Source organism: Psittacula echo (assembly GCF_963264785.1).
Source record: "Psittacula echo genome assembly, chromosome: 1".
Lineage (NCBI taxonomy): Eukaryota > Metazoa > Chordata > Aves > Psittaciformes > Psittacidae > Psittacula > Psittacula echo.
This window is the reverse complement of record NC_137735.1, coordinates 1,797,236-1,808,457: the sequence shown is the minus strand read 5'-3', so window position 1 is coordinate 1,808,457 and position 11,222 is coordinate 1,797,236. Positions and strand designations below refer to the sequence as shown.

General features: G+C 53.5%; 1 protein-coding gene across 1 annotated transcript; it reads right to left on the bottom strand.

Moving 5' to 3' along the window:
• Positions 1-3,682: 3,682 nt before the first annotated feature.
• Positions 3,683-4,843, bottom strand: LOC308230304 (homeobox protein not2-like; the record flags this gene model as incomplete). The annotated part of the gene is made up of 2 exons (XM_080634924.1): positions 4,643-4,843; positions 3,683-3,841 (listed from the first exon to the last, which is right to left on the bottom strand). The coding sequence occupies exons 1-2, from the start codon at positions 4,772-4,774 to the stop codon at positions 3,683-3,685; spliced, it is 291 nt and encodes a 96-aa protein (XP_080491050.1). The 5' UTR covers positions 4,775-4,843.
• Between the last annotated feature and the right edge of the window lie 6,379 nt (positions 4,844-11,222).

Genomic DNA, 11,222 nt, shown 5'->3' with positions numbered 1-11,222 from the left:
CCCCCCCCGGACACCTTCATTTTGGGGTCTGGTTCCAGTGAGCCCAGCAGCGGGTGTGCAGGGCACTGCTCCAGTGGGCAGTGGGGGTAAATGAGGACCTAGACAGCGGTGGAGCAATGGTACCGTATGGCTTCTGTTTCAATCACATCCTCAGAGCTGTGTCCAGCTCTGGAGCAGCGGCACAAGAGGGACTGGAGCTGCTGGAGTGAGGCCAGAGGAGGCCATGGAGATGCTGCGAGGGCTGGAGCAGCTCTGCTCTGGAGCCAGGCTGAGAGAGCTGGGCTGGGGCAGCCTGGACAAGAGAAGGCTCCTGAAGGGGAGACCTGAGAGCAGCTCCAGTGCCTAAAGGGGCTGCAGGAAAGCTGGAGAGGGGCTTGGGACAAGGGCCTGTAGGGACAGGCCAAGGGGAATGGCTTTAACCTGCCAGAGGGGAGACTGAGCTGAGCTCTTAGGCAGAAGCTCTTCCCTGTGAGGGTGCTGAGGCGCTGGCCCAGGGTGCCCAGAGAAGCTGTGGCTGCCCCATCCCTGGCAGTGCTCAAGGCCAGGTTGGACACAGGGGCTTGGAGCAAGCTGCTCCAGTGGAAGGGGTCCCTGCCCGTGGCAGGGGTTGGAGCTGGAGGAGCTTTAAGGTCCCTTCCAACACAAACCATTCTGCGATCCTGTGATACCAACAGTAGGAATACTAACTCCTATTGTCATAGCAGCATTCCATGTCCCACTGAAGGTTTCCATGCCCCATTGAAGGTTTCCATGCTGTTTAGCAGGGTGTTTCACACACAGAGCACCCCATCAGCTTGAATCACGGCCCAGCCAGCAACGCTTCAAGGCATCTTCTGAACCAGGCCTGTGCTTACAGCATTAACGTGAAGCGCTTTGTGCAGCTGCGCCAGGATTGCTTCTGCTGCTGTTTGCAGAGCACAGAGGGAACATTAACCTGGGCTTGAGCTCACTGAGCCATCAGCCCAGGGGCTTCACAGGTATGACCACATCCACTTGCAGACCAAGGGCCTTGTTCTCCAAGGGCAGCATCCCCAGCACCCCAGGCTAACAGGAGATGGTGTTTCTTACTGTAAATGGAGTTTTAGCTCTGCAGGAACTGGCCTAGAGATAACTAGAGGTAACAAGTGTTATCTACTCTCACCCATGATATGGGGTCATCAATCAATCAATTTCTCCCCCCCCCCCATTCTTTTAACATATATTTTGTCCAGAACAAGTTATTAAGATAAAAAAACCCTCAAACTTTTGGGGAGGACGTAATTACATTGTGTATTGGGGGGGGGTGTTAATAATTTCTATTGAAAAAGGGAAAAGTTGAAAATGTGTTTTCCTTCTGGTTCTTTTTGACATTCCCAGGTTTTCAGCTGATCTCTTTCAAAGCTTTCATTTCTCTGTTCCAAATGCTTCAAGCCTGAAATGAGTGGACAGGTTCATCAGCAAACACACAAGGGTGGGGAAAAATAACCCACACTGCTTTCATATTCGTATTGGCATGTCAGGAATGGAAACGTGTGAGATTAAAGGACCCTTTTGAGGAGAAATCACCCTTTTGTGAGCTCTGGTGGAGAGCAGATGCTACTTTTTGACAACAGGGATCTTTTAGTGGGAGGAAAAGGTTCATTTCTTTAAATTTCTCTTTTTTTTTTTAATGCAATTTCCTCAGAACCACAGATGAGAAAATGAACATGAGCCGGCTGCAGTGTGCGCTCGCAGCCCAGAAAGCAACCGTATCCTGGGCTGCATCAAGAGGAGCGTGACCAGCAGGTCGAAGGAGGTGATCCTGCCCCTCTGCTCTGCTCTCGTGAGACCTCACTCAGAGCATTGTGTGCAGTTCTGGTGTCCTCAACATAAAAAGGACATGGAACTGTTGGAACAAGGCCAGAGGAGGCCACGAGGATGATCAGGGGCTGGAGCACCTCCTGTATGGAGACAGGCTGAGAAAGTTGGGGCTGTTCAGCCTGGAGAAGAGAAGGCTGCGTGGAGACCTCAGAGCAGCTTCCAGTGTCTGAAGGGGGCTACAAGGATGCTGGGGATGGGCTCTTCATCAGGGACTGCAGTGACAGGACAAGGGGTAATGGGTTCAAACTGAAACAGGGGAAGTTCAGATTGGATCTAAGGAAGAAATTCTTTACTGTGAGGGTGGTGAGGCACTGGAATGGGTTGCCCAGGGAGGTTGTGAATGCTCCATCCCTGGCAGTGTTCAAGGCCAGGTTAGATGGAGCCTTGGGTGCCATGGTTTAGTGTGAGGTGTCCCTGCCCATGGCAGGGGGGTTGGAACTGGATGATCTTAAGGTCCTTTCCAACCCTAACTATTCTAGGATTCTAATTCTGGACACAGCAGAAAGGCTGGATAACATTCCCCTGGCAAAGAGACATTGAGGTATCGCTGCTTGCTCAGAAACCACGGAGCTGCCCACATCTCCTCCCCTCCGCACAGCCCCATCTCTTTTTTAAATACACTAGATTTTTATTAAGAAGTAAAGCAAATAAATAACACTTAATAAAGGGGAAAAAACGTTATTTCTATAAATAACAGGAGAGTAAAGTGATATACAGTGTTCTGGGTCAGAAAGAGAGGGAATAAGTTATCCTGAGCTGATGGGGCACGATGCCTGGTACCTTGGGACAGACCTGGGAAGGCAAAGTGACAGCCTGAGCACTGACAGCCTAACACACACAGGGAGGGTCAAGTACTTAGTCCTGACCGCCAAAGCCTCCCACCCGCCAGAACCACAACTGTGTCTGCATCGGGGGTTACAGATGTGCTCCCTGAATGCTCCAGCTGTTTCCTATGGCACCTGGATGTATAATGAGGAGAGAACACAGCAACGGCGTCCAGGCCAGAATCGGCACATCTGGACGAGGGGCAGGGGGTCGTCTGAAGCACCAGAGGTGTTGGAGAGCTGCCTTTGTAGAACAGATCCCAGCACCTCGGCCGGCCCCAGTGCTTCACTCCCTGCCCCAGCAGCAGGCACACACCTTGATGGAGTAAGGCAATGCCACAAGGCAGAGAAACCCACCCTGGGATCTGTCCTCCAGGTTTGGGAAGTCAAAAAGGCAACAAAGCAAGGCACAGGACAAGAGGAGGCACTTCTGTTCCAGGGGCAGGATCAGACTCTGTGCATCTTATTGCAACAGTAGCCTGTGGGTGGGAGCAGAGGGCTTTCTAGTTGTCACAGGGGTTTTTGTGGTGATCTAAGCATCAAATATGAGAGTTAGCCAGAAAAAAAAACCAATCAGGGTTGATTCTCCTCCAAGGAAAATCACAGCTCTCCCTCCTAGGAGCACACAACCACACACAATACAAGTGAGCCCGTGTTTAAACGCCCTTATGCTCACAGCCAGAGACACCGTGTGATTGTCACCCACGCCAGCTTCTCTGCTGGAAACTGTTTGTGGTCCTTGAAGAGCAAACAGATCACATGCTATGTACCATGCCATAGCTATGGCACCTTCAAGTACAACCAGCCTGGTGATGGAAGCCCCAGGAATGTCGGCAAACAGCAGCCCAACACTATTCATGGGGTTCCTCTCCCAGCCAGCTGCAGTTCAGTCCTGTAGCTCCAACTTTTGGATCCGGAGCATGTCTCACTTGTAGCAAAGATGTTCCTGCATCCCCGGTGTCTCCTTCAAGCAGACACGGCCCAGAAACCACCAGTGGCAGCTGAGTCTCACGAGCTGTTCAAAGCTCAACGTCCACGGTGTCCTCCTCGTGGTCCTTGATGTCGGTGGAGTCTGCGGTGGCAGGCTGTATCACCCCAAACTGGGACAGCTTTGCTGCCTTCTGCTCCATGCTCTGCTTCCTCCACTTGATCCTCCGGTTCTGGAACCACACTTTCACCTAGCAGGAAAATGGCACAACAGCTTAATCCAAGGTCTCCAGGAGCCCCTTTCCAAGGCAGGTGTCCCCAAAAAGCAGAGTTCTTCAAAGAGGGGGACATGCCCCTTCTCTGCTCAGGGCACAGTGCTTGCGAGGAGGAGGTGATGCTATGGAGGGCAGAGTGGTGCTGGGAGAAAGGACATGGGGAGAGGAGGATGCACAGAGGAATGAAGGAATCAGCTCCCCAAGCTCCCTGGAGCCACCAAACCCATACCCAGGTTTGTCAGAGGACACAATGAGACACCCATCTCTGCCTGTTCCTGCTCCTACCCTCCGTGTCCTCTCCAGAACCACTCTTTGCTCTCCCTTCTCCCCAGCTGAATTTAGATCCCACCACAGAAGATCATGTCGCTCCTCCTTTCCACAATAAATAACCAGTGGAAGCGGCAGCAACTTACTGGGAAGAGCAGGAAAAAATTGAGATCTGGTGTCATAGAAGAACACTTAAAGCATAAACTGCCTCCAGAGGAGCATAACAACAGATACATTAGGTCAACCCAGCCTGAACTGTAAAGCAAGCACATCTGTGCTCCTAAATGCTTTCTGTTCCACTTCATGGATTAAGAAAAGGATGTTCTTATCCATAAACCGTCTAAACCCATCTCACATCCCTCCAGGCACGTGTGGCTTCAATGTCATCTTGCAGCAAGGATCCACTTTGCGTCACATCCTCCCCCCAGTGCCCTTCACATCAGCGACATCACCACAGACCAGACCCAGAGCAGGATCTAAGCCTCCATCCCCATCTCCCCCATCCCTTACCTGGGTCTCTGTGAGGTGCAGGGTTGCAGCCAGGTCCACTCGCTCCGTGCCCACCATGTACTGCTGCTTGAGGAACTCCTGCTCCAGCCGCTCCAGCTGCTCGGGCTTGAAGACAGTGCGGACCCTCTTCATCTTGCAGGGCCCCCCAGACCTCCAGGGCACAGTAGGACCCAGTGAGTTGGCTCCTACACAGTGAGACAGCTCCAGACCTGCAAGAAAGAAGCAGTGAATGAATGGGGGTGCGTGTTTGAGGCCATTCCTCCAGCCTGCTTCAGCTACAGCTAAAGAAGAGTGGGAGAAAGTGAGCACCAAAACTGAATAGCAGGGATGTCCCTACCTAGATCATCTCATCTAGGCTCCCTTTCCTGTGCTCAGGTGATCTTTTGAGGTGGCTTCCAACCTATGCTATGATTCTACCCACAGAAACCACCTGAGACAGGTCTGGACATGCAGCCAGACCCAAAAGAAGTCAGCACTCAATGGGGTGAGCAGGGTTTGATCTCCATCTGTGTATTTGTAACAGAAATAAAGCCCGTTGAGAGCTGCTGAGCGCAAAATCCCACCTCTGGCTCAAGAAGCTCATAATCACAGGTTTCCTTTTGTACATTGAGATGTGTGTGAATCAAAGGCTGTGCTGGCAGGATGAGGCTTTATGAGACATCCCCGCTCTTAGGCTGGTGCCAGCTGGTCCTGTGACAGTGCTGGTGGGGTATTGTATGTTAATTGAGTAACTATGGTTATCATCAGGCCACAGCTAGATAGGAGACAGACCTGATCCACTTGTTAGTCCTGCTAATGCCTCTGCACACATATTGTTCGACCTACAGAGACCAGAGGGCTAAGGTCCAGGCTGATCCAGCTCTGGGGCAGCAGCACAAGAGGGATGTGGAGCTGCTGGAGAGAGTGCAGAGGAGGCCTTGGAGATGCTGCGAGGGCTGGAGCAGCTCTGCTCTGGAGCCAGGCTGGGAGAGCTGGGCTGGGGCAGCCTGGACAAGAGAAGGCTCCTGAAGGGGAGACCTTATAGCAGCTCCAGTGCCTAAAGGGGCTGCAGGAAAGCTGGAGAGGGGCTTGGGACAAGGGCCTGTAGGGCCAGGCCAAGGGGAATGGCTTTAACCTGCCAGAGGGGAGACTGAGATGAGCTCTTAGGCAGAAGCTCTTCCCTGTGAGGGTGCTGAGGCGCTGGCCCAGGGTGCCCAGAGAAGCTGTGGCTGCCCCATCCCTGGCAGTGTTCAAGGCCAGGTTGGACACAGGGGCTTGGAGCAAGCTGCTCCAGTGGAAGGGGTCCCTGCCTGTGGCAGGGGTTGGAGCTTTAAAGTCCCTCCCAACCCAAACCAGTCTGGGATTCTCTGTTGCATGGTACCTATGGTACCTTAGCTTCTGTCCCTCTAACACCCAGGCACACACACATCTTTAAGCAAGAGCACCCACTGTACAGCCAGTGGGACATCTCTGGGTGGAAACTCAGCCTGCATGTGCAGAATCAGGCCATTAATGCTCTCCCCATTGCTCTTTGGCCATCTCAGCCCCTGGGCACTGTGACTTTGGCTTTGAGATCAGCTCTGCTTTGAGCAGAGGTTGGATCCAACAGCCCACAGAGTTCCCCCTCAGCCAGAACCATTGCCTGGTGCAATGTGTCTGCTGTGCTCCTTTAGCTTCTATGGCCATACCGTTCCTAACGACGGCAATTCACACCCCGACTCCTCTCTCCTTTACTGACTGATGTTGGCACCTGGATCTACTTCATTTCATCACCTGGGTGCCAGTTCTGTGTGTGTTTAAGGCTTTGTGGGATGGAGACCTGACAGTTTAACAGCTGTAATTGCACAGACAACCACTTTCCTCATTAAAATCATTTCACCCATCACATCCATTTTCTATTTTAACACGGGGATAATAGCGGGTGTAATTTCAAACGTGAAATACACCCTGGAAACAGCTTTGCCAATTGTTTAACTGTATTTTCATCCCCGCGTGTTTGATAGAAAACATAGATTAACACACAGCTATGGAAATGCTGTCTCCTAAATGAAATAAGAGTGGTTAATAAGATTAAGAGTAGCAAATACTTTCGGTGTTGGATATTGTAACTGTTGGGATTAAATCAAGAGCTCCTTATATAAGTCAAATACAGGTTGGGCTGAGCAGTGTTGAGATCAAGCTCTGAATGCTAAAAAGATACTTAATTTCATGGAAAATACTCTGAATAGAAGTAGTTCATTAAAATAGATGAGGTTTTTTACACTTATAAGAAGTTACAGTGTCCCTCAGTGGACACACAGAGCCTGATGCACCGGCCGGTATCATCCACCAGCCCTGTGTGTATTTAACCCACATATCCACAACAAAACCCTTCTTCCTTAGGTGTTTTCCCACTGAAAACACAGTTTTGGGGGCCGGGTGCTGTGAAGCACTCGGCAGTTTCACTTCTGTGAGTGTTAACTTGTAGGGAGAGCAGAGTTACAGATGGATGAGGGCAGGTCTGGAGGGAGAGGGGACCCCACACAACAGCAGAGGGGTTCTGGTGTGATGGAAAAGTCATTTTAAAGGATGAGGCTTTGGGAAATTACAGCAGTTTTCCGCAGGCACAATAAAAACACAGACATTGTGCTACCTTTCTAATACATTAAAGGAGAAACCAGTGCAAAGGCACCTTTAAAACGCAGGTGGGGATGGATGCGGGTGGACCACCCCTTGTTCCCGACCCAAAACCTTCGGCTGAAGTCGGGCCTGAGGGATGTAAACCCCGCCACTGGGGTCTCGCTTCACCCGGGCATTTAATAGTGGACGTTAATTGTTGATATTAATTATCGATTAATAGAGAGGAATCAAAAAGGCATTACGAAACTCGTCCCTCTCCCTCCACATTTCCCACCCCTTCGCCCCGCGGCTGGTCGAGAGGAACATCAGCTACAGCCGTCGGGGAATGAGATACAACCAATTTCGGGTGCCCCGAACCCCGTAACTGCCCGGGGGTGATGCCCGCACCCCAGCTGCCTCCACAGCCGCCCCCCCAACACGCACCCCCCGGTACCCCCGCATCCCGCCGCTCACCTGCACCGCCCCGCATGGCCGCGCAGCCCCAGCCCCAGCCCCAACCGCCTGGTCCCGGCCCCGATCCCGGTCCCAGCCCCAGCCCGGGGCCCGCCGCGGGCCAGTGCGGGGCCACCGGGGCCGGGGGAACGGAGGTGAAGGCGGCGGGGCCGCGGCGAGGAGGGTCCCGGGCGAGCAGCGCTTCGATGTGGAACGGGGTCTTGTGGGGCGCCGGGGCGGGCCGCGGGCGCGGAGGGCTGCGCAGCATGGCCGGGCCGGGGTGGCGGCCGCCCGCCCCGCAGGGTTATATGGAGGGCGCGGTGGGCTGGGATGAGCCGCGCTCCTATGCAAAGCGGCAACAGGGGGGCGGCCCCCAGCCCCCGGCCCGCACCGGCACCTCCACCGACACCCTTTGTTCACCACACTGACACCCCTTCACCATCATCAACACCCTATCTTCGCCACTGAAACCCCCACGGACATCCCAGCTCCTCCATGGATGTCCATTCTTCTACTCCATGGACCCCCACACCAACACTCACTCCAAACAGACACCCCCATGGACACTTGCTCCTTCCACCACAGACACCCAATACCTTCCTCATTACACCTTCCCCCACACACAACCCTGCTGGCACTCACACCTTCCCCAGTGGACACCCATATGGACACCTATAGCACCCACCACACTGACAACCAAGCCCCCCATTACACCCACACCTTCCCTTGGCCATGCTCCTTAGACCACTGCTACCCATGGACACAGATATGCCCTAGGACAGGCTGTGGGAGCCTGATCTCCCACCACGCCAAGGAGAGTGTGTCTGTGTGTACCTGCTCGGCTCTATTGGAGGGTGTCCGTGTGTTTGGGGTATGGGAAAAGCACATCAGGAGCTCACAGGCCAATGGTGCTGTGGGAATTGAGCTGTTGGTCTGGTTTGGGTGCCACTCCTGTGGGATACTCCCAGAGCCGAGTGCAGATGTGTGGAGAGCTGTGGACAGCACAGCCCCCTTTCTCAGATGTGCGTGTACCCAGCAAGCACAGTGCCCAGCATTCCAACATCCACAAGCCCCAGATTTGCCCTGAAAATTCACTCCCATGTGTGCAAACTCCAGGAAACCTGGAGAGGGGCTTGGGACAAGGGCCTGTAGGGCCAGGCCAAGGGGAATGGCTTGAACCTGCCAGAGGGGAGACTGAGATGAGCTCTTAGGCAGAAGCTCTTCCCTGTGAGGGTGCTGAGGCGCTGGCCCAGGGTGCCCAGAGAAGCTGTGGCTGCCCCATCCCTGGCAGTGTTCAAGGCCAGGTTGGACACAGGGGCTTGGAGCAAGCTGCTCCAGTGGAAGGGGTCCCTGCCTGTGGCAGGGGTTGGAACTGGAGGAGCTTTAAGGTCCCTTCCAACCCAAACCAGGCTGGGATTCTACAAAATCCACAAACCGGAGTCTCCAGGTTAATAAACGTGGAGCAAAAATCCCCCGTGGCTTAATAACAGCGTTAAAGATCTCTGCATGCAGGGACTTGCTGACAATATGCAGTAAATCCTGCCTCAGATGAGGGATTCCTGACATTTAACGTTTCCTTCCCCTGCCCAAGCCACAGAAATAGACCTCGTTACAAAAGAGCATCTCTATATTTTTAAGCATTTCAAAGCAAATGGAAATTATGGGAATGGATGGGCAGGATTATCCTGCTCATGAGGAAGCACCCTGGGGCTGGCTGGGGGATCCTCAGGGAAGAGGATGCCTGCAGGAGATAAAAGAACCCCTCAAGTTTGCCTTTTAAACCCCTTTTCTTCTGCCTTTTAGCATCCTGTCCTCCACAGCGACTTCAAACTACGTGAATAAATACAGCTGGGGCTTTATTGCTCCCTATCCAAACAGGCAGCCCCAGCCCTGTGTAACTCTGTGCTTAATGGAAATCACACGTTCAAAGCTGGGCAAGTGCCGAAGCCTCTTCCCAAAAAGAAGCCACCATGGAGAAGAAAAAATCCACAGGGATTCACAGCTTCTGGCTTTGCTTGCACCGAGGTGCTGTGGATTAAAGTAGGGGGGTCTTTAGACAAGGGTTTGATTTGTTTGATTAAAAGCCTGTTAAATCTCCTTTCCTCTTTATAGCAAGTTGTGGCTGCTGCTGTAGTTCCCATGGGAAGAGGTGCTGGAGGTGATCTGGAGTAGTTTTCCATGGCAAATATTGGGATGGGCAAGCTGACAGCAGAGCAGGGTGCTAGAGTGAGGTGCTGTCTGCAGCAAGAATGGATGGACGGACAGACGGACGGACTGATGGATGGATGGACGGATGGATGGAGCAGCCCTGAGGAGCAGCACTTGGGGGCGCTGGGTGAGGAGAAGCTCCCCATGACCCAGCTTCAGTGAACGCTTGAGCCCAGAACCCCCCCGTGTGCTGGGTGCACCCCCAGAGCGTGAACAGCAGCTCAGGGAGGGGATCCTGCCCCTCTGCTGTGCTCTGGGGAGACCCCCCCCTGCAGCCCTGATCCAGCTCTGGGGCAGCAGCACAAGAGGGACGTGGAGCTGCTGGAGCGAGGCCAGAGGAGGCCATGGAGATGCTGCGAGGGCTGGAGCAGCTCTGCTCTGGAGCCAGGCTGAGAGAGCTGGGCTGGGGCAGCCTGGACAAGAGAAGGCTCCTGAAGGGGAGACCTGAGAGCAGCTCCAGTGCCTAAAGGGGCTGCAGGAAAGCTGGAGAGGGGCTTGGGACAAGGGCCTGTAGGGCCAGGCCAAGGGGAATGGCTTGAACCTGCCAGAGGGGAGACTGAGATGAGCTCTTAGGCAGAAGCTCTTCCCTGTGAGGGTGCTGAGGCGCTGGCCCAGGGTGCCCAGAGAAGCTGTGGCTGCCCCATCCCTGGCAGTGTTCAAGGCCAGGTTGGACACAGGGGCTTGGAGCAAGCTGCTCCAGTGGAAGGGGTCCCTGCCCATGGCAGGGGTTGGAGCTGGAGGAGCTTTAAGGTCCCTTCCAACACAAACCAGTCTGGGATTCTATGATTCAGTGGATGGATGGACAGCGAGCCAGAGGGACAGACAAGCAGCAAAATCCCTGACTTTTTCCCTTTGGCTTCTTCCACTTGGCCAAATTCTCTGCCTAATGACGCTCCCTGTGTCCCATTAGTACTGTGTGCTCAGCTAATGCTTTTTGGGCTTGAAAGCTGGAGATTTTCACTCGCTGGTAATGACTTGGGAAATGTAGCACCCAGCAGCCAGGCAGAGCAGGGACCCCCCTCCCCTCCATCCCCATCCCACCCGCTCCCAGGAGAGCAGGACTTTGCTGCAGGAGATGAAAGGTTGGGCTCTGATCCTCTTCTTTTTAGCCCTGCGGGCTTGGGTTTGAGGGGTTGCTTTTATTTCTTCATTATTTTATATGATTCCAGTGTTGTTTGTCAAGAGGAGAGAACATGAAAGGGGAGGGGGAGTCCTTTAGGGGAGGGTAAACCCAAATCCCAACCCCAAACCAAGCCCCCAGCCCTTTGTAAACATCCCCCCTGAGCAAAGGGAAGGAGGTGAAAAGCATTTCCTGATAACTCCATTAAAGAATGAGGCTGCA